Source organism: Podarcis gaigeae (assembly GCF_964106915.1).
Source record: "Podarcis gaigeae genome assembly, chromosome: 18".
Taxonomy (NCBI): domain Eukaryota; kingdom Metazoa; phylum Chordata; class Lepidosauria; order Squamata; family Lacertidae; genus Podarcis; species Podarcis gaigeae.
The window spans coordinates 9,668,044-9,692,476 of NC_139696.1; the positions used below are offsets into that span (position 1 = coordinate 9,668,044).

General features: G+C 44.7%; 2 protein-coding genes and 1 long non-coding RNA gene across 14 annotated transcripts in view; 1 reads left to right on the forward strand and 2 right to left on the reverse strand.

Moving 5' to 3' along the window:
* Positions 1-278: 278 nt before the first annotated feature.
* On the reverse strand, positions 279-10,320 carry LOC310835621 (vomeronasal type-2 receptor 26-like). 2 transcript variants are annotated; one of them, XM_083720470.1, is made up of 5 exons: positions 8,546-10,320; positions 6,691-6,982; positions 3,155-3,382; positions 1,969-2,095; positions 279-1,390 (listed from the first exon to the last, which is right to left on the reverse strand). In XM_083720470.1, the coding sequence occupies exons 1-5, from the start codon at positions 8,770-8,772 to the stop codon at positions 492-494; spliced, it is 1,773 nt and encodes a 590-aa protein (XP_083576596.1). In that variant the 5' UTR covers positions 8,773-10,320; the 3' UTR covers positions 279-491. The 2 variants fall into 2 exon arrangements, with proteins under 2 accessions (XP_083576596.1, XP_083576597.1); XM_083720471.1 differs by having other exon boundaries at positions 6,691-6,998; positions 8,546-8,583.
* LOC310835883 lies at positions 5,579-22,521 on the forward strand. The gene is made up of 6 exons (XR_014559762.1): positions 5,579-5,703; positions 7,130-7,250; positions 14,399-14,608; positions 16,392-16,572; positions 17,981-18,089; positions 22,301-22,521. It is a non-coding gene; the product is annotated as an uncharacterized lncRNA (long non-coding RNA).
* LOC310835566 (vomeronasal type-2 receptor 26-like) overlaps positions 13,022-24,433 on the reverse strand; it is a 76,273-nt gene continuing 64,861 nt past the window's right edge. For 3 of the 11 annotated variants that reach the window (XM_083720303.1, XM_083720302.1, XM_083720301.1), the window contains exons 4-8: positions 17,558-17,849; positions 16,456-17,265; positions 15,524-15,751; positions 14,427-14,553; positions 13,024-14,154 (exon numbers count right to left, since the gene is read on the reverse strand). In XM_083720303.1, coding sequence (XP_083576429.1) covers positions 13,256-14,154; positions 14,427-14,553; positions 15,524-15,751; positions 16,456-17,265; positions 17,558-17,849 — 2,356 coding nt within the window. In that variant the 3' untranslated portion in view covers positions 13,024-13,255. Of the gene's footprint in view, positions 14,155-14,426; positions 14,554-15,523; positions 15,752-16,455; positions 17,266-17,557; positions 17,850-18,959; positions 20,281-24,433 lie in introns of those variants that run through there. The other 8 variants (XM_083720297.1, XM_083720294.1, XM_083720299.1 and 5 more) reach the window with 6 other exon arrangements.

Here is a 24,433-nt window from a genome sequence, read left to right on the forward strand (position 1 = left end):
AGTGGAAGACAGGAGTGCCTGGCGTGCTCTGGTCCAGGGGGTCACGAAGAGGCGGACACGACTAAATGACTAAAGAACAACAAAAGTACCTTTCATTGGAATGCTACATATTGAATTGCTATAAGACTGAAAGTAGTAAGTTTTCCATTATTTTGGAGTGATGAAAGATTAAGTAGGATGCAATCCTTAATATAAACGCTTTATCAGTGGCTGTTCTGCCAATTATTTTCACTTCCCATCTGATCTTGATCTTGGTTTTGCTCTATAAATGGGGACCTGAATGGGAGGAACCTGAGTTGGAGGAGGAGGAGGCCTCTCGCTCTTCCTTCCTCACTGAGCATAAGATGCTTCCTCTTAAAAGGTTTGGCAGGCAGGGAATACAACTATCTGGCATAGTCTCATTGCTTCCCTCCAATAGATGAGTAGCTGTGTTTTCTTTAGGCACTTCTGGACACTGGGAACATGGACTATTTTAAGAATCAGATGTCCCCTTAATTTCTGGTTGTCAGGTGCTCCTTTGTGTTCAGATCAGGCCTCAGCACAATCATGTAGCACTTGGGGAGGAAGATGCAGCCCAGAAGCCCAGCACTGGAGGCCAACATAGAGAAGATCTGCACGGCCACCATGTACTTGCCCTTGGTGCTCAGGTAGGTGGGCACAAAAGACACCCAAACACTGCAGAAGACCAGCATACTGAAGGTGATCAGCTTGGCTTCGTTGAAGGATCCAGGCAGCTTCCTGGCTAGGAAAGCAACCGTGAAGCAGGTGGCAGCCAAGAAGCCCAGGTAGCCAAGGGCAACGTAAAACATGGCCACAGACCCTTCGTTACATTGCAGGATGATTTCTTCCACCTGGAAGCGCATGTCGGGCTCTGGGAATGGGGGAGAAGAGCCCAGCCAGATGGTGCAGATGAGAACTTGCCCCCCAGAACAGGAGATGTCAATGGAGTTGGCCAGACTCTTGCCCAGCCATCTCCTCACCCTGTTCCCGGGCTTTGTGGCCAGGAAGGCCAGCACCACCGTGATGGTCTTTGCCACGACAGAAGAAACAGCAACTGAGAAGATGATGCTGAAGGCCGTTTGTCGGAGAAGGCAGGTCTCTTTCCTTGGGCGCTCGATGAAGAGGAAGGAGGACAGAAAGGAAAGCAGGAGGGAGACGAGCAGGATGTAGGAGAGGTCCCGGTTGTTGGCTTTGACAATGGGAGTTTCCTTGTATTTAATGAATATTCCCAAAACGATGCCTGCTGTTAAGGACAAGAAGAGGGCAATGGAAGCTAAAACACTTCCCAAATATTCTCCATAAGTCAGGAAGGTGGTAATCTTGGGGACACATTGATCTCTGTCCTTGTTTGAATGGTGATCTTCTGAGCATTTGGTGCAATGCTCTGCATCTGGGGAAGGGAAAAAGAATGGCTGCAGCATCACTTACACCCCTAGTGATCTGTGCTCTATTAACATTGTGATCTAGGATAAACTGAGAGGCAGTGACCACTCCACTTCTGTTAACTGACTATTCCTCTGAACCTTTAAAATGCAGACATGCAAAGTTCATAGCAGTGAGATCAAAACGGTCCATAGATTATATTGTAATAATTTTCACATGAAGTCTTGTTTATTTTTTAGTGTGCTTTTGCTGTTAGTAATTTGCTGCTTTTCATCGTCTATCCATTATTTTTGATAAGTGTCAACATTATTTCCTTTTTGTGTGGCTTGTTTTAAAAAATGAAAAAGGAATGCTTTGCGGGCATTCCTCTCACAGCCGCCCAGTTTGCACCCCAGAGATTTCTTCCTTATGGTCATTCCTATCAACTCACTTCCTGGATGTAATAAAGGTGATTAATACTAAGGAAGTCAAGGAAGGATTCCCATTCCCCTATGTCTGCAGAATTCTCACAAAAAGTGTGTGAGACTGAATTTCTGTCCTGTGTTTACTCTCTCCAGGAATTCCTTCCCCCTTGGAGTCACCCACCTTCCCGGGCGGAGAAGGTCCCTTCCGCACACCGAGCACAAGCATAGCAGCAAATGGGCTTTCCTTCTAGGACCACCTTGGCATATCCAGGTCGACATATTTCTGTACACCTGGAACGAGGTACGGCCTAACCAGAAAGACAAGAAGGTGCAACAAAGAGGAACAGTTAGGAGTAACGCGATCTCTGTAGCATGGTGGTGATCCCTGACAACTGGTCTTCCCGGCTCAGGATGATGGGAGCTGTAGTCCAAAGACAGCTGGGGACCCAAGTTTGGGAAACCCTGATCTACCCAAAGATTTGCAGTTGTGGCCCCCAATGAATCATTCAGGAAATCATCACAGCTCTACATCAATCACATAGAGGTTGGGGAGGGTTCTGTCTGGCAGGGAATCCTGAGAGATCCCAGTTTCCGTTTCCAGCAGCCAAGAACCCCAGTTGCCTGCCATCTCCCCATTCCCTTAATGCGGTCAGTTCCCTTTAGCTGCAGAACATGATCTCTGGAATGCAGCCTGGAATTTCAACCCTCCACTGACCATTGGGGTGACCAGAATATCTTGTGCTTTAAATTTAGTTCAGTACAGATGAGGTTTGAGCCACAGAACTCTGTTTCATCTTCTCCATTTACCTGTTTCCCTTCTTAAAAAAACTTCAAAGCAAATGACAATGGGTCTGACATGTGATTCCCCCAAATTTCAGGATTCGAATAATCTCTCACACAGTTCATTCCCGTGTTTGTGTTTGTGTGTGTCAGAGAGAGAGAGAGAGAGAGAGAGAGAGAGAGAGAAAGCGCTTTGCTGTTCAATGCCAAACTGAAAGGAGAGTTGGGGTTTTGGGGTTGTTTTTTTGCCAAATTGCTTTAATTGATTTGCCAAATTTCACCACATCAACCACAAATTAAGACAAATTTAATACAAGTGAGCTTACTCACAAATTAAAAAATATATACAATAAATCAGTAATTATCATTTCTAAAATAAATTACTTTTCATCCTTCTGCCTGTGTGAAAGGTCAATATCCTTTATTTGAGCATCCCAAATTCCCCTCCTATCTCAGCTGCTGAAGAAAGGAGTGGTGGTTCCAGCTGTTACTGGACAGTCAACCTGACATGGTCATTCTGCAGTGGTTGTTCAAGGAACAGCACAATCAGGATCTCCTAGCCCCCCTCCCCCCATTATTCCCCCTACCTTATTGAATTTCTTGTTCCACTCAATGGCTTCTGGGTTAATGGTGAACTTTATACCAGCAGACGTCTCCCTCCTTATATTCCCAATTTTCACAAGGTCACGAGACTTATTGGGAGACATCACCCAGTTCATAATATTGAAGTCCGCTGGCAGCTCCCAGTTCTCATCCAAGCACAGTCTGCCCCTGGAAGTATTCAGACACCGGATTTCTCTCAAGAAAGGGTGAAGCTGGAATGGCAGGGGAAAGCACCAGCATTAAGAAACTGGGAAGCTACAACAGGCAATTAATCAAGCCAAAATGGGGAAAACACCGGGGCCAGGTGGTCTATCAGCAAAGTACTATAAGAAATTACAAGATTATTTGGCACAACCACTAAAAGATTTAAGATACTTACATTACGCTGATTCTGAAAAAAAGATACAGATCTATTATCAGTCAAAAATTATAGGCTGATTTCTCTATTCAATAATGACTATAAGCTGTTTGCAGACCTATTGGCAAACAACATGAAAGTGCTATTAATGGATTTAATTCATCAGGACCAGGCTGGTTTTTTACCAGGCCGCCAGATGAAGGATAATATAAGGAATATAATTGATATAATAGAAGATCTGGAGGTTAGAAATGATAGGCAAGCAGTGTTGATTTTTATAGACGCAGAGAAGGCATTTGACCATGTTTCATCGACTTCTACAAAGAAGACTATAGAGATGATGAATTTCAGAGAGTCATTACAGTGGTACCTCAGGTAAAGAACTTAATTCGTTCTGGAGGTCCATTCTTAACCTGACACTGTTCTTAACCTGAGGTACTACTTTAGCTAATGAGGTCTTCCGCTGCCGCCGCACGATTTCTGTTCTTATCCTGAAGCAAAGTTCTTAACCCGAGGTACTATTTCTGGGTTGCCAGAGTCTGTAACCTGTAGCATCTGTAACCTGAAGTGTCTGTAACCTGAGGTACCACTGTACTTAGAGGAATTGACTCAATTTATTCTGACTAACAGGCTATGATGATAGTAAATAATGTAATAAGAGAAAAACTCAAAATAATGAAAGGGACAAGACAGGGATATCCTCAGTCACCATTATTATTTTAGTTTTAGAGACCCTGGTCAGAAGTAGAAGATCAGATGAAGAAATAAAAGGGATAACAGTAGGTTAAAGGTAAAGGTAAAGGGACCCCTGACCATTAGGTCCAGTCCTGACCGACTCTGGAGTTGCGGCGTTCATCTTGCTTTATTGGCTGAGGGAACCGGCGTACATCTTCCGGGTCGTGTGGCCAGCATGACTAAGCCGCTTCTGGCGAACCAGAGCAGCTCATGGAAACGCCGTTTACCTTCCCTCCGGAGCAGTACCTATTGATCTACTTGCACTTTGACGTGCTTTCGAACTGCTAGGTTGGCAGGAGCAGGGGCTGAGCAATGGGAGCTCACCCCGTCACGGGGATTCGAACCACCGACCTTCTGATTGGCAAGTCCTAGGCTATGTGGTTTAACCCACAACGCCACCCGCACCCCAACATTAGGTTACAAAGCATATAAACTCAAGGCATTTGCAGATGACCATGTGGTAACTGTAGAAGACCCCATGGCTAGTAAACCAAGGGTCTTGAACAGATTCTCAAGTTTGGAAAAGTAGCAGGTTTTAAACTAAATAAAGGCAGAACGAAAGTATTGGTGTAAAATGTGAAAGAGCAATATAAAAAAGACAAAAAACGGAACTGATGATTGAGAAGAAAGTTTAATATTTAGGAGTATGGATAACAGCTATGAACATAAATATTTTTTTAAGAATAACTACACAGGAGCTTGGAGAGAAATGAAGAAAAACTTAAATAAATATATATATATAAAATAGAGATATCTGGAGGGTGGCAGCACGACAACAGGACTTTTCGGTGGTGGCTCCTCGCTTGGGGGATGTTCTCCAGAGAGGCTCCCTGGACACCTTTGTGACAAATCTTTAGGTGCCAGACAAGAAAGTTATTCTGTAACCAGGATTTGGGTGGATAAAACCATCTCTGGGCATTTTAATGTGCTTTTGGTTTGCTTGTTTTGTTTCTTTCATTTGCTTTTTCTATTCTCATTTTGTATTTTTATTCTGTAAACCACCCTGTGATCTTCAGATGATAGTTGATATATAAACAGAATAATACTAATATTATTACTATAGACCCTCCAAAGGTCAAAATGGCACCCAGTTGAGAGGTGCTGGAACTGAGTTCCAGCGAGTTCCCCCTGAAGAAAGCCCTGGGTATAAATAGTAAAATGATCGTTATGGGATGGGACATCCCTATTTTCATCGGAGACATGTTGGAAGGTAAGCTACTATTAGTAATACTAATAGTAACTATGATATTTTGCAGGTCTATCCACAGTTAGACAGATCAGCATCTGTGTGGACTGCAGTTTGCAAAAGGGGGAAGGAAATACCTGCCACGGCTGTGGCCTTTGGGGTCCCCATTGCTCTCCTTCCTCCACCATCAGCCTCCTCTGGGATCTCGATGAAAGCGAAGCATGCAAGGCCTGAGCCACAGCTTGAACATGGATGTAAGTGCCATGGCTGTCTAGAGACAGGATTGTCTCACATACCCCTTGGGACACCATCTCCATTTCCTCCTCCTCTTTGCATCTTATTCGGCCTTTCACAGACAACAGATGCTTTGAATATGAACACTGAAAAGCTTCATCCAAAAAATCTCCAAGAAGACTGGACTGCGATTTATATTTCTCACCTTTGCTGCTCCTTATTCCGGTCTGAATTTCAAAGGACAGAGAACCATGGAGGTGCTGGAAGAAATTTGGAGGGATGTAAAAGCTAAATCTGATTTCTTGCGAAGCTGTTGTGATCCAGACTTTCACCCCTATTTCCTTCTCATAGATATCGTGTATTACCATGAGTATTATGATAACATGTGCATTGGTTATATAGGAAACAAATACCCCAACTTGTCTCCATAGGAAAAAAGGTTCCCCAGGTCTGATAAATTGTTCTATATTATTTTCTGGTAGTCTTTTTGATAAAGCAATGCAGATTCCGCTGCTGAGTATCAGAGGTTTCACAGCGCTCACAAATCTTTCACCACTGTCATTATCTGGAGTGAAGAGGCCAATCCACGTCCATCCAAAATACAGGAGTAATTCAACAATCCCCTGGTACTGACTTCCCTCTTTGGGACTCATCCGGTAGACAAAAGGGAACAGGGTTTTACCTTCGAGAACCTGGGCAGTGAAGCCATGACTGATCTAGCAAGGAAAGCAAAAGATCAACAATTTATTTTATTTTCAGCACAACAGATATTTAATTATATGAAATGATTGATATCTAAATCTCTGCTGGCTGAGGCTGATGGAGTTTTAGTCGGAAACATCTGGAGGTGACAAGTTGGTGAAGGCTCAGTTTTGAAAAAGGGATGTAGCATCCATAGCTCAGGATTTTCCCATTTTTAAAAATATCCCCACTTGACCCCTCCAAAGAGAAAATAGAATCTTATGCAGTTGAAATTCTCTTTCCCTCCATGCTTTCCCACTACTTACCTGTGGGATTTTGTAGATGCCTGAGAAGGATGAAATTACTCTTGAGATGACAGTATTGCTTCTTTCAAGTACAGCCAGCAGGGGATTCTGTTCTCCACAGTGATAATTGGGAATATTGCATCCACTGCCTGCAAGCAGCTCTAGCATGGCGTCCGAAGTCATCCTTGCATTGAAATAGTTCTCATAGATGTTGTAGCCCAGGGTGATGTTGGGTAAGAGACTGAGATCCTCGTTGATCTCTTGGATGGTGAGCAGGAAAGACAACATGTACCATGAGAACCGAGCTGCCTCCCTGCAATAAATGAATTCTTTAAAAAGAGTGAAACTGGCATTCATATTAATGGGGTTGGGGACATTATATGATCCACAAAGATTAATATTTGTTTGTTTCTTTGTTTATCCATCCTTTTGCATTGACATCAAACCTTTTCCTGTCTAGCATAAAATAAAAATTTGGAAATCTCTGCTCCATAACCGGAGCTTTGATGCAAACAGCACACAGCTGTTCAACAGTGGAACAGACTCCCTCCGAAGGTGACCATGTGTCATGGATGCTCCAGGTGAGATTCTTCCAGGTCCCTTCCATCTCTACAACTCTATGATTCTTTTCTACTGTGTTTCTATGAGTAGGAAATTAAGGCGGCCCTCAAAATTTGAGATATACTGGGAAGCTGCTCCATAGGCTGCTTTTGCTGCAGTGGTCTTTGGCGCCTTCCAAGGGGCTAGACTACAGGTAGATAAGAGACAATTTTATTGAAAGAGAGGAAGCACCAAATACTTCAGTACACTTTTACTTAGAAATGAGGCCTGGTGGCTTTCAGGTTTGAGTGTGTAATAAAATTTATAATTTTGCTCATATTTTTCATCACTGACTCCACCAATGAGGACACCCCCTGGTCTGTATTATTTTACATAATCATTTTATTTGAAGCATATCATTCCTGTTCTTCGCCCATAAAAATCCAGCCATTTTCAGGAGTTTCTTAAAACGCTTCTAATTTTTTAAAAAAAATGACAGAAAGGGGAAAGTGCTGGGATTGGAGGAGGAAACCTTTAATGTAGCTGAGACAGATTTCCCCATGTTGGGCTGTAGGTCTCCCGTTGCATTGGGTAAAGAGAACTGTGATAAGGCTGTTCACAAATGATCCCAACAGAATAAACATAAAATAATCTCAGCAGCTTGGAAATTGCTTGAGTTTCATGCCACCCTCTGGCTTAGGAAGAAACCTCAAACACCTCAATACTTTGAAATGAGGCCAGTTGTGTGTGGTCAAAAAAGGAATAATTCCTTTTCACATTTTAGAGATCTAAGTCCACTTACAAGGAACTCCCCTGACCTATTATTTTATTTATCCTTTCAATTAAAGCACATCTTTCCTGCTCTTCAGCTACCAAAGGTCCCCAAGAGGCTCTTAAAATTCCATGTGCAAAACTGTAGCATTCCTTAATGACAGTTTATGAATGGTCCAAATGGAATAATATTGCATAAAACCTTTGAGCCTTGGAAATTGCCTGAGTTTCATGGCATCCTGCAGGTGGGGAAATTCAGTGCATCCTTTGGAACCCTGACCAGATTCACTGGCATCCTTGCATTCTAACTAAAAGCAACACAGACACATAGGTACAGGATTGTTTTACTTAGGAAGACAGAGGGAAGAAGATAATAAGAGAGGTTTTTTACTGGACCCCCCCCCCAACTCCCATCACCCCCAGCCAGCAAGACCAATGGTCAGGGCAGGGCAGTCCTGCAACATCAGCCCTTGCCTCCCCAGATCTGAGAAAGGGGCTCTTTCCTATTTCAACCATTACAAGGACTGGAGGACCATGAAACCCTTCCGCATATGATCTTACATACACTTCATTCCTGGCGAAGGGTGTCTGAGTAAAGTTGTATGGAGTTCTCTCAATAAGGCGTTTTGGAGAGATGATCCCACTGATGAGAAAGTGTCCAGGCCGGTAGTAATTGCGAGCATCCGTTTGATCCCTGACCAGTTTCAAGGGGCATTTCGCCTTGTGGTTCCCGCAGACTCCAAAGGGCATCATGAGCAGCAGAAGCAGCAACAGAAGGAGCAGGGATCTCATTCTGGCTCTGCCTCCTCCTCCTCTTACCTACCAAGGAGGCATAGCAGAAGAACCCAAAGACTCTTGCAAGGCCAGACTGCCTGGGCTTTGCCAGTCTGGGTGGTTTTCAACTCTACCTTCAGAGCTCGGAAGCCCAAGGCAGGCACACCCCTCTTTCACCAGCTCTGCATCTTCACTCAGTCTGTCTCCAACACAGGAAATATTCTCTGCACCAACTTTTTCTTTCCCAGTCACAGTGCAATTAATATTGCCATGCTGTTGTTGCTTTCCGAGTCTTGTGCTACCCCCAGAAATATCTCAGGAGCATCTAGAAGATGAGATGACTATAATTTTGATTATTCTAAGTGGAATAAGTTTCACCACAATAACCTTCTGGAGTCTTGAATGGCTCAAGCGGCAGGTGCAGAGCTGGAGAAAAACATGTTGGACAGAAGTCAAGGGGAGTGTTTGGGAGTTGGAAGTTTGGCCTGAACTTTGCTCCCAAGGACCAAAGAAGGAGCTGGATCCAACCATGGACTCTCCTTCCTTGGAGGTTTTTAAAAAGAGTTTGGATGGCCATCTGTTGGGATTCTTTAGCTGAGATTCCTGCATTGCAGAGGGTTGGACTAGAGGACCTTGGGGTCCCTTTCCAAGTCTCCCATTCTATGATTCATTGGAGGTTTTTAAGAAGAGGTGGGAGAGTCAGGGATGGACAACAGCCAGATGGAGGAGTCCCAGCCTTGTATCCCAGGCATCTTAAGCCCTTTTAAAATGTGGGGGTTTGGGGGGTATTATTGGCTTGTTGTTTTTATTTTGATTATATATGTTGTGGTTTTATATTTTGATTTTGTTCTGTGAACAGCCTTGAGACCTCCAGGGATAGGGTGATATATAGATTCAGTACATCAATAAATAAAGGAATAAATATGAATAAATAAAAATCATTCAATGGAGAATGCTGTGAAATGCCATCCTCAGTAATGTCAACGGGATACATGGCGGTGGGATTTTGTTTCCTGGAGGCTGCTAGAGACAGAGACTGGTGGAGCCTGCGATGGGGAGGGTTTTCTCAAGCCCACCCTCTGGCCACTTTGGGTGGGTCTGGGCTGCTTGATTCCTGCCAATCCCTTCTGGTTCTCCCCCTGAAGGGAAGTAGCTCCTTGGTGGCTTCGAAGCCACTTCAAGTGAATTTCCACCCCATCTTTGAAAGGCTTCTCCAACAGAGGGAAGCTCTCTGGGGTTGGTGGAGGGGAGAAAGGTTGCTCTGAGCCTTAAACCTTTTGCCCTTCGACGTGTTCTGGGGAAGGTGAGCTTCTGTTGCACATGGAACCAACTTGCTCCTCGTCTTTGAGCAGAAACTTCTCTACTCATAAACAAATTGTCTGCGCAGAAGCCAGGCTAGCATTTTAGCAGCTTTATTATTCTTTATCAATTTATTTATTCTTATTTATTTAATCTGATTCATAAAATCCATGCAGCACTTGATTAGGCCAATAACCCCTAAAGCACTTTATTTTAAGATAAGGCAGGACATTCAGAAAAAAGTTTACAAACTTACTTCAGAACATTAAAAAAAGTTAAAATAACAAAATTGTATCAGCTTCCTAAGAATCTGGGTGGATGCTATATTATTAAATTTATTTTTAATTTTTTTTTATTAATTCTCCAAAGATATTCCAAAACACTTGTCTAAACACTACAGAGTTGTTTTTTAAAACAACTAAATACATAATTGCTTCTTGACTTCGCACCCCTCCTTTTTTGATGTTTGTTTTATTACTCCTTTTTATCACCTGTTTTTAAAAACATGTTTAAGTTATCTAAGCCCCGAAGTCGTATATCAGTAATCCTCTGCTTATATTTCAAATCCTGCCTTTGACTTCAGGTATGGATGTTAGTATGACAGATAATATAACAATGGCCTCCATTCTTCCTTGAACAATTCTTCCTTCTGTCCTCTTAGTTTAGCAGGGAATTTCTCCATTTCAGCCTCTTCCACCAGCTTCATAAGCCATTCCTCCTTGGTGGGGAATTCTCACTTCCGTCTGTATAAAGTCCTAGCTGTTGTGGTTGCATTCAGAAAACCTAACCAACCACCGGCCAGTTTCTCATCTCCCTTTCCTGAGCAAGGTTCTGGACCAGATCCAGGCGCTTTGGAAAGAAACTGATTTTCTGGATCCCTTTCAAGTGGACAAAGAAGCAGCCAAGCAGGCTGGGAGGTGCTGGGACTGGCCAGTCATTGGGGCTGCCTAGTCAAGTTCTCCAGGCCTGACTGCCAACTCCTGGGTCACTCTGGCATGGGACCGGGCAGCCATTTTCCCTCTGTCTTCTCTCTTAGGTTTCAGTCAGAGTCAGTCTGCCTCAGTTGTGAGCAGTGTGCAATCTCAGTCAAACTGTTGGGAACCATGTTGTTTAGGAAGAAGTTTATTTTAACTCAGTAAAGCTCTTATTCTTCCAATTAAAAACTCTGCATTATTCATTTACGCGTCAGATTAGGTCTGACGTCGTTTCCAGACGGTCTTAGTTGGGGAATATTTTCAGGCCCAGGAACCTTGAATGTGGGGTTTCAAAGGGCTCAATCCTATCCACAGGGCACTGGCTCCCAGTGGAGTACAGGATAATAATAATAATAATGATTTATTATTTATACCCCGCCCACCTGGCTGGGCTTCCCCAGCCACTCTGGGCGGCTTCCAAAAAAACATTAAAATACTGTAATACACCAAACATTAAAAGCTTCCCTAAACAGGGCTGCCTTCAGATGTCTTCTAAAAGTCTGGTAGTTGAATAATAGTAATATGTAGGATCAGGTTCAAGGTGCTGGTTTTAACCTTTAAAGCCCTATACGGCCTAGCTTGGGACGAGCCTGGCGGCTGTCCAAAAATTAAGAGGAGGGAATGAAGGAGGTGAGGACAGGTGACCCCGCCTAGGCTGGTCAATAATCACCCCAGGCCTCAAAACTGCCCTAAATTCCTTTTTTGTCTCCTAAAAAATCCACAGCTAAAGTTTTCCTCTGTTTTCTCATTGGCAAACCGTGACTTTTATCAGTACAAGAGAACTTCAAAAAAGACTAATGAATAGGCTCTGTCATTGCCAAGAATACTCAGGCCTGAGAAGTGACTTTTATCTCATTCAGTTGCAACATCTTGGACATGCTGAACGCAAGGCTTCTCACCCCCTTTCCTGGGAAGGGTGCCAAGAGTCCAAGAGTCCCAAGACAGGAGCTTTCTGTTCATGCTCAGGGGAACTCGAGGCAGGACTCTGAAGGGGAGGAGAAAGGGGAGGGAACTGGAAGGGGAATATATGCTCTGTGCAAATGACTGTGAACCCGTGATTGTTTGTGAACTATCACACTTGCTCCTTCTACCAGTTCATGGATGGTAGAAATAAAGCTTTTTCTCCGAAACTATTCCTTGAGTGTCTGTTGACTTCTCTGCAGTGGCTCCCTGTCTGTGGAATGCTCTCTCCAGCGAAGTTCACCTGGCACCTTCATTATGCACAGTTAGGCGCCAAGCAAAAACGTTCCTTTTTAACCAGGCCTTTGATTGATTGGAAGGACATCTTATGCCCTTTTAAAATGTGAGGTTTTTTGGGTGGGTGTGTTATTGGGTTGTTGTCTTAGACCTCCAGGTATACAGATATAGGGATACTGACCAATATATTTTAGGTCTTTAGACCTCCAGATTCAACAAACAAACAGCCAGCTCTCTCAGGACCTTTATTTATTAAATTTATAAAGCGCCCTTCATTGGAATGCTACAGGTTGAATTGCTATAAGACTGAGAGTTTGGTAAGCTTTCCACTAGTTTTGAGTCATGAAAGTTGAAGCAGGATGCGATCTTGGCTAATTAATATAAATGCTTTATCAGTGGCTGTTCTGTGAATTCTTCTTAGTTGCCCCTCTGATCTTGGCTTTCCTCTATAAATGGGGGCCTGAGTGGGACGAACCTGAGTTGGAGGAGGAGGCCTCTCCCTTTTCCTTCCTGACTGAGCATAAGGTTTGGCAGGCAGGGAATACAACTATTTGGCATCGTCTCATTGCTTCCCTCCAATGTTGAACTTGTTGCTGGCTCACTCGTAATCTGGTGATCCACTCAACATCAGTGCACAACGTGTCAGATCCAGGCCAAATCAATAGATTTTACTCCAGTCAAGGCTATGCTTAAGGTCAGCGGCTACTCTTTGGAGCAGGGAGCAGAACTTACACAATACAGAAATTAAATCAAGAGACTAAGGAGGATAATTTAAATTAATTTCTCAGTTTATTGATATACTAAGCTTGGGAGAACAAAATGAGATGAAGTGCACTTATAAATGATACAGCATACAAAGGATTCCAACCCGTCTTACTGTTCATGTAAACAGGACTTCCTAAAACCCAGGCTAAGAATGAACACAATCTCTTTCAGAGATGGAGAATAAGCAACATGGATGAGCAGGTGTGTTTTCTTTATGCACTTCTGGACATCGGGAACATGGACTATTTTAAGATTCAGATGTCCCCTTAATTTCTGGTTGTCAGGTGCTCCTTTGTGTTCAGATCAGGCCTCAGCACAATCATGTAGCACTTGGGAAGGAAGATGCAGCCCAGAAGCCCAGCACTGGAGGCCAACATAGAGAAGATCTGCACGGCTACCATGTACTTGCCCTTGGTGCTCAGGTAGGTGGGCACAAAGGACACCCAAACACTGCAGAAGACCAGCATGCTGAAGGTGATCAGCTTGGCTTCGTTGAAGGAGCCAGGCAGCTTCCTGGCTAGGAAAGCCACCGTGAAGCAGGTGGCAGCCAAGAAGCCCAGGTAGCCGAGGGCAATGTAAAACATGGCCAAAGACCCTTCGTTGCATTGCAGGATGATCTCTTCCACCTGGGAGCGCATGTCGGGCTCTGGGAATGGGGGAGAAGAGCCCAGCCAGATGGTGCAGATGAGAACTTGCCCCCCAGAACAGGAGATGACAATGGAGTTGGCCAGACTCTTGCCCAGCCATCTCCTCACCCTGTTCCCGGGCTTTGTGGCCAGGAAGGCCAGCACCACCGTGATGGTCTTTGCCAAGACAGAAGAAACAGCAACTGAGAAGATGATGCTGAAGGCCGTTTGTCGGAGAAGGCAGGTCTCTTTCCTTGGGCGCCCGATGAAGAGGAAGGAGGACCAAAAGGAAAGCAGGAGGGAGACGAGCAGGATGTAGGAGAGGTCCCGGTTGTTGGCTTTGACTATGGGAGTTTCCTTGTATTTAATGAAGATTCCCAACACAATGCCTGCTGTTAAGGACAAGAAGAGGGCAACGGAAGCTAACACCATTCCCAAATATTCTCCATAAGTCAGGAAGGTGGTAATCTTGGGGACACATTGATCTCTGTCCTTGTTTGAATGGTGATATTCTGAGCATTTGGTGCAATGTTCTGCATCTGGGGAGGAGAAAAAGAGTGGCTGCAGCATCACTTACACCCCTAATGATCTGAACTTGATTACGATTTGAAGAAATCCTAGAGATTTCTTCCTTATGATCATTCCTTTCAACTCTCTTCCAGGATGTAATGAAGGGAATTAATACTAAGGAAGTCGAGGAAGGATCTCCATTCCCCTATGTCTGTAGAATTCTCACAAAAAGTGGGTGAGACTGAATTTCTGCCCTGTGTTTACTCTCTCTAGGAATTCCTTCCCCCTTGGAGTCACCCACCTTCCTGGGCTGAGAAGGTCCCTTCCGCACACCGAGCACAAGCATAGCAGCAAACGGGCTTTCCTTCTAGAACCACCTTGGCATATCCAGGTTGACATCTTTCTGTACACCTGGAACGAGGTACGGCCTAACCAGAAAGACAAGAAGGTGCAACAAAGAGGAACAGTTAGGAGTATTTGTGGGTATGTAATTCACTCATGGTGTGAATTCAAATGGATCTCTGGAATGTAGCCTTTGACCCCCTCATCAGGGTCCTTTCAACCCCCCACTGACCATTGGGGTGACCAGAATATCTTGTTCTTCATAATTCGTTCAGGACAACGAATTACCTGCTTCCCTGCTTAATAAATCGTCAAAGAAAATGGCATTGGAGTCTGAAATGTGATTTCCCAAATTTCAGGATTCGAATAATCTCTCAACCACTAATTAAGATAAATTTAATATGACTTTTCCAAATATTGGTTTCCCTCACTCTGTTCTTGAGGCATGCAAGGTTTCCTCTTGTCACTGATGTATTTCCCTAATTATTTCTAGTTCACGTGCCATTCCTTAACATTAAACTTATATTACAATAGGGCTGGGTTTTTTAAACTTCTCATCCTTCACCAACAGCCGTGCACTTCTCAATTCCTGCACATACTATAATTTAACATTTGCAACATCTACAAGTGAGCTTACTCCACAAATTTAAAAATTTAAAAAATCCACACTAAATCAGTAATTATCATTTCACAAATAAATTCCTTTCCATCCTTCTGCATGTATGAAAACCCAATAGTTCACTTTTACTAGGTGTTTTCCCTTTTCTTCTTATCTACGTAGTATTTCTGTTGAAGATTCTGTCCAGAATTCTTAAATTCTCAGTCTGGCTCGGAAATAGATGGTGTCTTCTCTGAGGACCTCTGGGCTATATCCTTTCTTTGAGCACCCCAAATCCCCCTCCTATCTCAGCTGCTGTGGAAAGGAGTGGCCGTTGCAGCTGTTATTGGATGGTCAAGACACCATTGGTCAACCTGATATGGTCACTTTCCAGCGGTTGTTCAAGGAAAAGCATGTTCAGGATCTCCTAGCCTCCCGTCTCTGTGATTTCCCTCTACCTTGTTGAATTTCTTGGGCCACTCAATGGCTTCTGGTTTAATGGTGAACTTTATGCCAGCAGATGTCTCTCTCCTTATATTCCCAATTTTCACAAGGTCACGAGACTTATTGGGAGACATTACCCAGTTCATAATATCGAAGTCCGCTGGTAGCTCCCAGTTCTCATCCAAGCATAGCCTGCCTCTGGAAGTATTCAGACACCGGATTTCTCTTAAGAAAGGGTTAGGCTGGAATGACATGGAAAACACCAGCACTGAGAAACCTTGAAGCCAAGATGGATATCTCAGTCGTACTCACTTCAGCCTCTTATGATTTGGGGCCTGCGTGTATCTCATGTAGACTGGAATTCCTATTCAGCTATTTGTATTACTATAGACCCTGCAAGTGCCCCAATTTTCCAGGGATGTCCCTGAATTAGAGACAGTTTTTCATTTGATCCCGAAATTCCTCACTTTTCCTCAGAATGTCCGTATGTTCATTGGAGAAATGTTGGCGGACGTGGAGTTTTTCAGCCCACAAGCCATCCAATCCTATATCAGGAATTTTTAAATGTTTAATATTTTAGTATGAATTTCTTTATGTTGGGAGGTGCCTAGAGTGCTGAGGCAACCGAAGAAGATGTATAAACAGTGCTATTTTTCTAGAAAAGAAGGTGCCGGAACTCACCATGAACACCTCCTTCTTAGAATGGCAATGGCACCCACCTGAGAGGTGCCAAAACTGAGTTCTGAGGAGTTCCCCCCTGTAAAAAAGCCCTGGCTATAAACAGAAAGATTATCATTATGGAATGGGATCTATTTTCATCAGAGAAATGTTGGGTGGTATGTTGCTATTACTAATACTAATAATAACTATGATATTTTACAGGTTTATCCCCAGTCAAGATCAGCATCTGTGTGGACTGCAGGTTGCAAAAAGGGGCAGGAAATACCTGCCACGGCTGTAGCCTTTGGGGTCCCCATTGCTCTCCTTCCTCCACCATCAGCCTCCTCTGGGATCTCGATGAAAGCGAAGCATGCAAGGCCTGAGCCACAGCCTGAACATTGATGTAAGTGCCATAGCTGTCATAAGACAGGGCTCTCTCACGCTCCTCTTGGGGTAATGGCTGCAGGTTCTCCTCCTCTTTGCATCTTATCCTGCCTTTCACGGACAACAGATGCTTTGAATATGAACACTGAAATGCTTGATTAAAATAATCCCCAAGATTGGTCTGCAATTTATATTTGTCACCTTTGCTGCTCCTTATTCCTGTCTGAATTGCAAAGGACAGAGAACCATGGAGGTGCTGGAAGTAATTTGAAGGGAGGGAAAAGCCAATTCTGATTTCTATCAAAGCTGTTGTGATCCAGACTTTCGCCCCTATTTCCTTCTCATAGATATTGTTTATTACCATGAGTATTATGATACCCAGTGCATTGGTTATATAGGAAACAAATACCCCAACTTGTCTCCATAGGAAAAAAGGTTCCCCAGGCCTGATAAATTGATTTAGATCATTTTCTGGTACTCTTTTTGATAAAGCAATGCAGATTCCGCTGCTGAGCATCAGAGGTTTCACAGCGCTCACAAATCTTTCTCCACTGTCATTGTCTGGAGTGAAGAGGCCAATCCACGTCCATCCAAAATACAGGAGCAATTCAACAATCCCCTGGTACTGACTTTCCTCTTTGGGAGTCATCCGGTAGACAAAAGGGAACAGGGTTTTACCTTCGAGAACCTGGGCAGTGAAGCCATAACTGATCTAGCAAGGAAAGCAAAAGATCAGCAATTTATTTTACTTTCATCATAACAGGTATTTAATCACATGAAATGACTGGTATCTAAATCTCTGCTGGCTGAGGCTGATGGGAGTTTTAGTCTGAAACATCTGGAGGTGTCAAGTTGGTGAAGGCTCAGTTTTAAAAAAAGGATGTTTGATCCATAGGCCAGAATTTTCCCATTTTTAAAAATATTCCACCTTGACCCCTCCAAAGGGAAAGTAGAATCTTACGCAGCTGAAATTCTCTTTCCCTCCATGCTCTCCCACTACTTACCTGTGGGATTTTGTAGATGCCTGACGAGGCTGAAATCACTCTTGAGATGACAGTATTGCCTCTTTCAAGAACAGCCAGCAGGTGATTCTGTTCTCCACAGTGATAATTGGGAATATTGCATCCACTGCCTGCAAGCAGCTCTAGCATGGCGTCCGAAGTCATCCTTGCATTGAAATAGTTCTCATAGATGTTGAAGCCCAGGGTGATGTTGGGTAAGAGACTGAGATCCTGGTTGATCTCTTGGATGGTGAACAGGAAAGACAACATGTACCATGAGAACCTAGTTGACTCCCTGCAATCAATGAATCCTTTAAAAAGAGTGAAACTGATATTCATATGAATGTGGGTGGGGATGTTATATTATCCACAAAGATTAGCATTTATTTATCCTATTGCATTAATATCAAACCTTTTGCTTTCTAGCATAGAACAAAAATTTGGAAATCTCTGCTTTGATGCAAACAGCACACAGAGCTGTTCAACAGTGGAACAGACTCCCTCCGAAGGTGACCATGTGTCATGGATGTTTCAGGTGTGGTACCTCCGGGTCCCTTCCATCTCTACAACTCTATGATTCTATTCTTCTGTGGTTCTATGAGTAAGAAATGAAGGTGCCCCTCAACATTTGAGATATACTGGGAAGCTGCTCCATAGGTTGCTTTTCCTGCAGTGGTCTTTGGCGCTTTCCAAGGTGCTAGACTATAGCTAGATAAGAGACCATTTGATTGAAGGAGGGGAAGCACCAAATACCTCAGTCCCCTTTTAGTTACAATTGAGGCCTGGTGGCTTGCAGGTTTGAGTGTGTGTTAAAATTCTGGATCAGCCACTACACCAATGAGGACACCCCCTGGTCTGTATTTTTCCATATAATCATTTTATTTGAAGCATATCATTCCTGCTCTTCACCAATAAAAATCTAACCATTTTCAAAAGTTACTTAAAGGTAAAGGGATCCCTGACCATTAGGTCCAGTCATGGCCGACTCTGGGGTTGCGGCGCTCATCTCGCTTTACTGGCCGAGGGAGCCGGCATACAGCTTCCGGGTCATGTGGCCAGCAGGACTAAGCCGCTTCTGGCGAACCAGAGCAGCGCACGGAAACGCCATTTACCTTCCCGCCAGAGCGGTACCTATTTATCTACTTGCACTTTGACGTGCTTTTGAACTGCTCGGTTAGCAGGAGGAGGGACCGAGCAATGGGAGCTCACCCCGTGGCGGGGATACAAACCTAGGCTCTGTGGTTTAACCCTGCATCCCTCAAGAGTTACTTAAGACACTTCTAATTTTTTTAAATCAGCCACTGAACGTCATGCAGAGGGTCTGGTCTTAAAAATCCATTTGTAAAACTAAGATTCCTTAACGACAGTTGCTAAATTGTCCAAATGAAATAATATTGAATGAAACCTTTGAGCTTGGGAAATTGCCTGAGTTTCATGGCATTCTGCAGGTGGGAAAATTCAGTGCATCCTTTTGACCCCTGACCAGATTGATTGGCATCCTTGCATTCTACTAAAAGCAACACAGAATCAAAGGTAGGAGAGTGTTTCACTAAGGAAGACCCAGAGAACATGGAAATAGGAGAGGTTTGTGTGGAATCTTATACTAGACCCCCCATCACCCCCAGCCAGCAAGACCAATGGTCAGGGCAGGGTAGTCCTGCAACATCAGCCCTTGGCTCCCCAGCCTTGAGAAAAAAGCTATTTCCTTGATAATTAGGAACCACTAGAAGGACTGGAGGACCATGAAACTGTGAAGTACATACTTTTCAATCCTGGCGAAGGGTGTCTGAGAAAAGACATATGGAGTTTCCTTAAGATGTTTTGGAGATATGATCCCACTGATGAGGAAGTGTCCAGGCTGGTAGTAATTGCGAGCATCCGTTTCATCCCTGACCAGATTCAAGGGGCATTTCGCCTTGTGGTTCCCGCAGACTCCAAAGGGCATCATGAGCAGCAGAAGCAGCAACAGAAGGAGCAGGGATCTCATTCTGGCTCTGCCTCCTCCTCCTCTTACCTGCCAAGGAGGCAAAGCAGAAGAACCCAAAGACTCTTGCAAGACCAGACTGGGTGGGCTTTCCCAATCTGGGTGGTTTTCAACTCTACCTTCAGAGCTCGGAAGCCCAAGGCAGGCACACCCCTCTTTCACCAGCTCTGCATCTTGACTCAGTCTCTCTCCAACACAGGAAATATTCTCTGCACCAACCTTTTCTTTCCCAGTCACAGTTCAATTAATATTGCCATGCTGTTGTTGCTTTCCAAGGCTCGTGCAATTTCCAGAAACATCTCCTGAGCATTTAGAAGATGAGATCACTATAATTTTGATTATTCTAAGTGGAATAAGTTTCATGACACTAACTTTCCGAAGTCTTGAATGGCTCTGGCAGCAGGTGCAGAGCTGGAGAAAAACATAATGGAGAAAAGTCAAAAGGTGTTTTGGGGAATTGGAAGTTTGGCCTGAATTTTGCTCCCAAGGACCAAGGAAGAGCCCTGCATCTGGATCCAACCATCAACTCTCCTTCCTTGGAGGTTTTTAAGCAGAGTTTGGACGGCTATCTGTTAGAGATGCTTTAGAGAGCCAGTGTGGTGTAGTGGTTAAGAGCGGTGGACTCGTAACTTGGTGAACCGGGTTCGCTTCCCCACTCCTCCACCTGCAGCTGCTGGGTGACCTTGGGCCAGTCACACTTCTGTGAAGTCTCCCAGCCTCACTCACCTCACTGAGTGTTTGTTGTGAGGAAGGAAGGAAAAGGAGATTGTTAGCCGCTTTGAGACTCGTTAGGGTAGTTATAAAGTGGGATATCAAATCCAAACTCTTCTTCTTCTTCTAGTTGGCCACTTTGGATGGATTTTATTCCCCCTGAAGGGAAGTAGCGCCTTGGTGGTTTTGAAGCAACTTCAAGTGAATTTCCACCCCATCTTTGAAAGGCTTCTCCAACAGAGGGAAGCTCTCTGGAGTTGGTGGAGGGGAGAAAGGTTGCTCTGAGCCTTAGGCTCTCGCTTCCCCTGTTATGTAGTGAAGTTTCACCCTGGGCCAGCAAGGCCACCCTATTCCAAATGGCTGGAGGTCGCCCTGATGCCCTCCACCACTACCGAAGCTGTCATCCGGGTGCTGCGAGGCCTGTTTGCAACGCATGGGTGTCCTGATGTCCTTGTCTCTGACAACGGACCGCAGTTCACGTCAGGCACGTTTGAGCGGTATCTTTTGGGACTGGGCATCCGCCATGCCCTAACGGCACCCTTCCATCCATCCAGCAACGGGCAAGCGGAAAGAATGGTGCGCTCAGCAAAAGAGGCACTGGCGCGCCTGGACCGGGGAGACTGGCATGAGCGGGTCGCCGAATACTTGTTCGTGCAACACATCACCCCTCATGCGGCTACAGGGCGGAGTCCTGCTGAGCTGCTCATGGGCCGCTGCCTCAGGTCACCGCTTGACCGGCTACACCCGGACTTTGCCGTGGCTGAACCCCCAGGCTGTGCCAACGCGCCACGGTCATTTGTCCCAGGAAACCAGGTCTTTGCCCAGAACTATGTGGGGGACATTCCTTGGGTGCCAGCCACAGTAGTGGGAGTCACTGGACCTCGCTCGTACCAGGTGGCACTCGAAGACGGACGCTTGTGGCGACGGCACATAGACCAGCTTAGGCGCAGGGTTGGGGAAGTGGACACTACCGAGGTGCCCCCAACTGTGCTTGCGGCTCCAGAAGAGACACGTACAGATGGCAAGGCCCCACCTACACCTCCCTCGCAAACTGCCAGCGTGGAGCCGAACCAAGCTGCTTCAGAGGGTCTGCCAGACTTACCACAGACTCAGACCACTCCACTTGCGGAGGCTCCACCCACAGCAGCGGATCCAGGGGAGTTGGTTCCAACGCCACCTAGGGTCGCACCACAGCCTCAGCAAGAACTGTGTGGCCCTCCAGACTTGGCTACCAGTCCCCGGCGGTCTGGCAGAGTTTCCAAGCGCCCAACTTATTTAAAGGACTATGTTGTTGGACATGTATCACTGTTGGTCTAAGTATGGGAAATGTAACCGATATGCTTTTGTGCCGAATTGAACCATTATGCGTAGTGCTGTATATAAGGAAACCATTACGATTGTAACTAACGCCTTATCTCGGTGGGGAGGGGTGTTATGTAGTGAAGTTTCACCCTGGGCCAGCAGGGGGATACTGTATATAGTTTTCACTCAGGTCTGTAGATAGTTTTCACTCAGGTCCGCGTCAGTTATTTTAGGCGGGAACTCTGGGCTGTTGTTGTTACAATGTTGACAGCCGGCTGCCTATAAAAGCAGGCCGGCTGAGCTGTTTGCAGTCAGTTCTATTCCAGCTTACAAAATAAAGAGCTACTTGGAGAAAGTGCTGTGTCGTCGGCTATGTCAACCCACAACATAACATCCCCTTTGACATGTTTTGGGGAAGGTGAGCTTCTGTTGCACATGGAACCAACTTGCTCCCCGTCTTTGAGCAGAAACCTCTCTACTCATAAACAAATTTTGTGCGCAGAAGCCAGGCTAGCATTCTAGCAGCTTTGTTATTCTTTATCAAGTATTTATTAATATGCATTTATCTATTTAGTTGACCTATTTCCTAAAATCCATGCACCACTTAATTAGGGAAATAGGCTCAGTCCTATCCCCCACATTGTTTAACATCTACATGAAATTGCTGGGTGGGGTTATCTGGAGGTTTCAAGTATGTTGTCAGAATTATGCTGATGACACGCAGCTCTATTTCTCCTTCACATCTGCAGGGGAGGCAGTGGAAGTGCTGGACCAGTGTCTTGTCTCGGCAATGGACTGGATGGGAGCCAACCAAGTGAAGCTCAATCCAGATAAGACTGGGGCACTGTTAGTGGGTGGTTCCCTAGACCAGACGGATGGGAGGTGGCCTGCTCTTGGTGGGGTTACGCTTCCCCTGAAGGAGCAGGCTCATAGCTTGGGGGTACTCCAGGACCCTTTGCTGTCGCTTGAGGCTCAGTGGCCTGGAGTGCCTTCCATCAGCTTTGGCTGGTGGCCCAGCTACGCTCCTATATAATGCACATCAATTTCTGACTTTTGTCTTCTCGGTTTCTGGGGGTTTTCCTGTTGTTATTCTGTCTCTCACAGCTACAATAACCCCTACCATTAAAATTATGGACTGGTCATTTCTTCGTCAGAGGGCAAACGTGCAAATTTAGCAGGGGATCAAATACTTTCCCCCCTCATTGTATCTGGACAGGGACAGCCTAACTGCTTTTGCCTATGTTCTGGTAATCCCAAGGTTAGATTACTGCAATGCGTTATACGTAGGGCTGCTTCTGAAGACTGTTCGGAAACTTCAGCTAGTAAACAATACCTGATCCTGGTCCAACTGCACTGGCTACCAATTCATTTCTGGGCCCGATTCAAAGTGCTGGTTTTGACCTATAAAGACTTAAATGGCTCAGGACTGCAATACCTCAAGGACCGCCTCTTTCCATATGAACCGACCCAGACCCTGAGATCATCTTCTGAGGCCCTCCTCCGTGTGCCTCCTCCTCAAGAGGTCAGGAGGGTGGCAACACAAGAACGGGGCCTTCTCTGCAGCCGCTCCCCGTCTGTGGAATGCTCTCCCCAGGGAAATTCACCTAGCGCATTCCTTATACACCTTTGGACATCAGGCAAAAACGTTCCTTTTTGGTTGATTTGATTGACATCCTTTTGCCCTTTTAAAATGTGGTTCTTTTGGGGGGTGTTATTGGGTTGTTGTTTTTATTTTGATTATATATCTTCTGGTTTTATATATTAATTTTGTTCTGTGACCCGCCTTGAGACCTTGTCTAGGGCAGTATATAGATTCAACAAACAAACAAACAAACAAGTCAGCTTTCTCAGGACCTTTATTTATTAAATTTATATAGCACCTTTCATTGGAATGCTACAGGTTGAATTGCTATAAGACTGAGAGTCTAGTAAGCTTTCCACTTGTATGGAGTGATGAAAGTTTAAGTAGGATGTAATCTTGGGTAATTAATGTAAATGCTTTATCAGTGACTCATAAAGCATTTATATCAATGGAGGATGTAGGAGAAGTCCCGGTTGTTGGCTTTGACTATGGGAGTTTTCTTGTATTTAATGAAGATTCCCAACACGACGCCTGCTGTTAAGGACAAGAAGAGGGCAATGGAAGTTAAAATGATTCCCAAATGTTCTTCATACCCCCAGAAGGTGGTAATCTTGGGGACACATTGCTCCCTGTCCTTGTTTGGGTATTTGGTGCAATGTTCTGCATCTGGAGATGAGTTTCTTCAGCATCTCTTACATCCAGAACCAGCTGTGTACAACTACATTCCGAAAATCTATGCTGCTGTTGGGGGAGGTCATGAGATGATAATGTGCAACAGGGAAAGAGGGGCAAAAATAGTTTGATTATTACTTTTTAAAGTTGTTTATGTGGTGTGCAGGTGTTCTCTCACTTTTGGTCACCAGAGCAACCTTGTGGTTTAGGGCATAGCTGAGGGGCTCTACGCTGTCATCTTTATTGCATAATTGCTGCTGGATGCTGAAGAGACGCCTCTTTACCTTGACCCCCGACACTTCGTTTCTTATCATTTTATCGTTTATTTCTTTCATCGACATACCACCTTTCCTCCATTGAGTTTCAGCTGATGACCATGCTTCTCCCTTTCTCTTTCCATCTTCATAACAATATTGTGAGGCGTGCTCAGGATGCCCCTCTCTGCACCAGAGAAATGCTGGAGGGTATGCTGTTATCCGACCCCCGAGATGCCTGAAGGCAGCCCTGTATAGGGAAGTTTTCTTAATGTTTAATGCTTTCTTCTGCTTTTATCTATGTTGGAAGCCACCCAGAGTGGTGGGTGAGGTATAAATAATAAAGTTATTATTATGGGATAGGTCATCCTTAT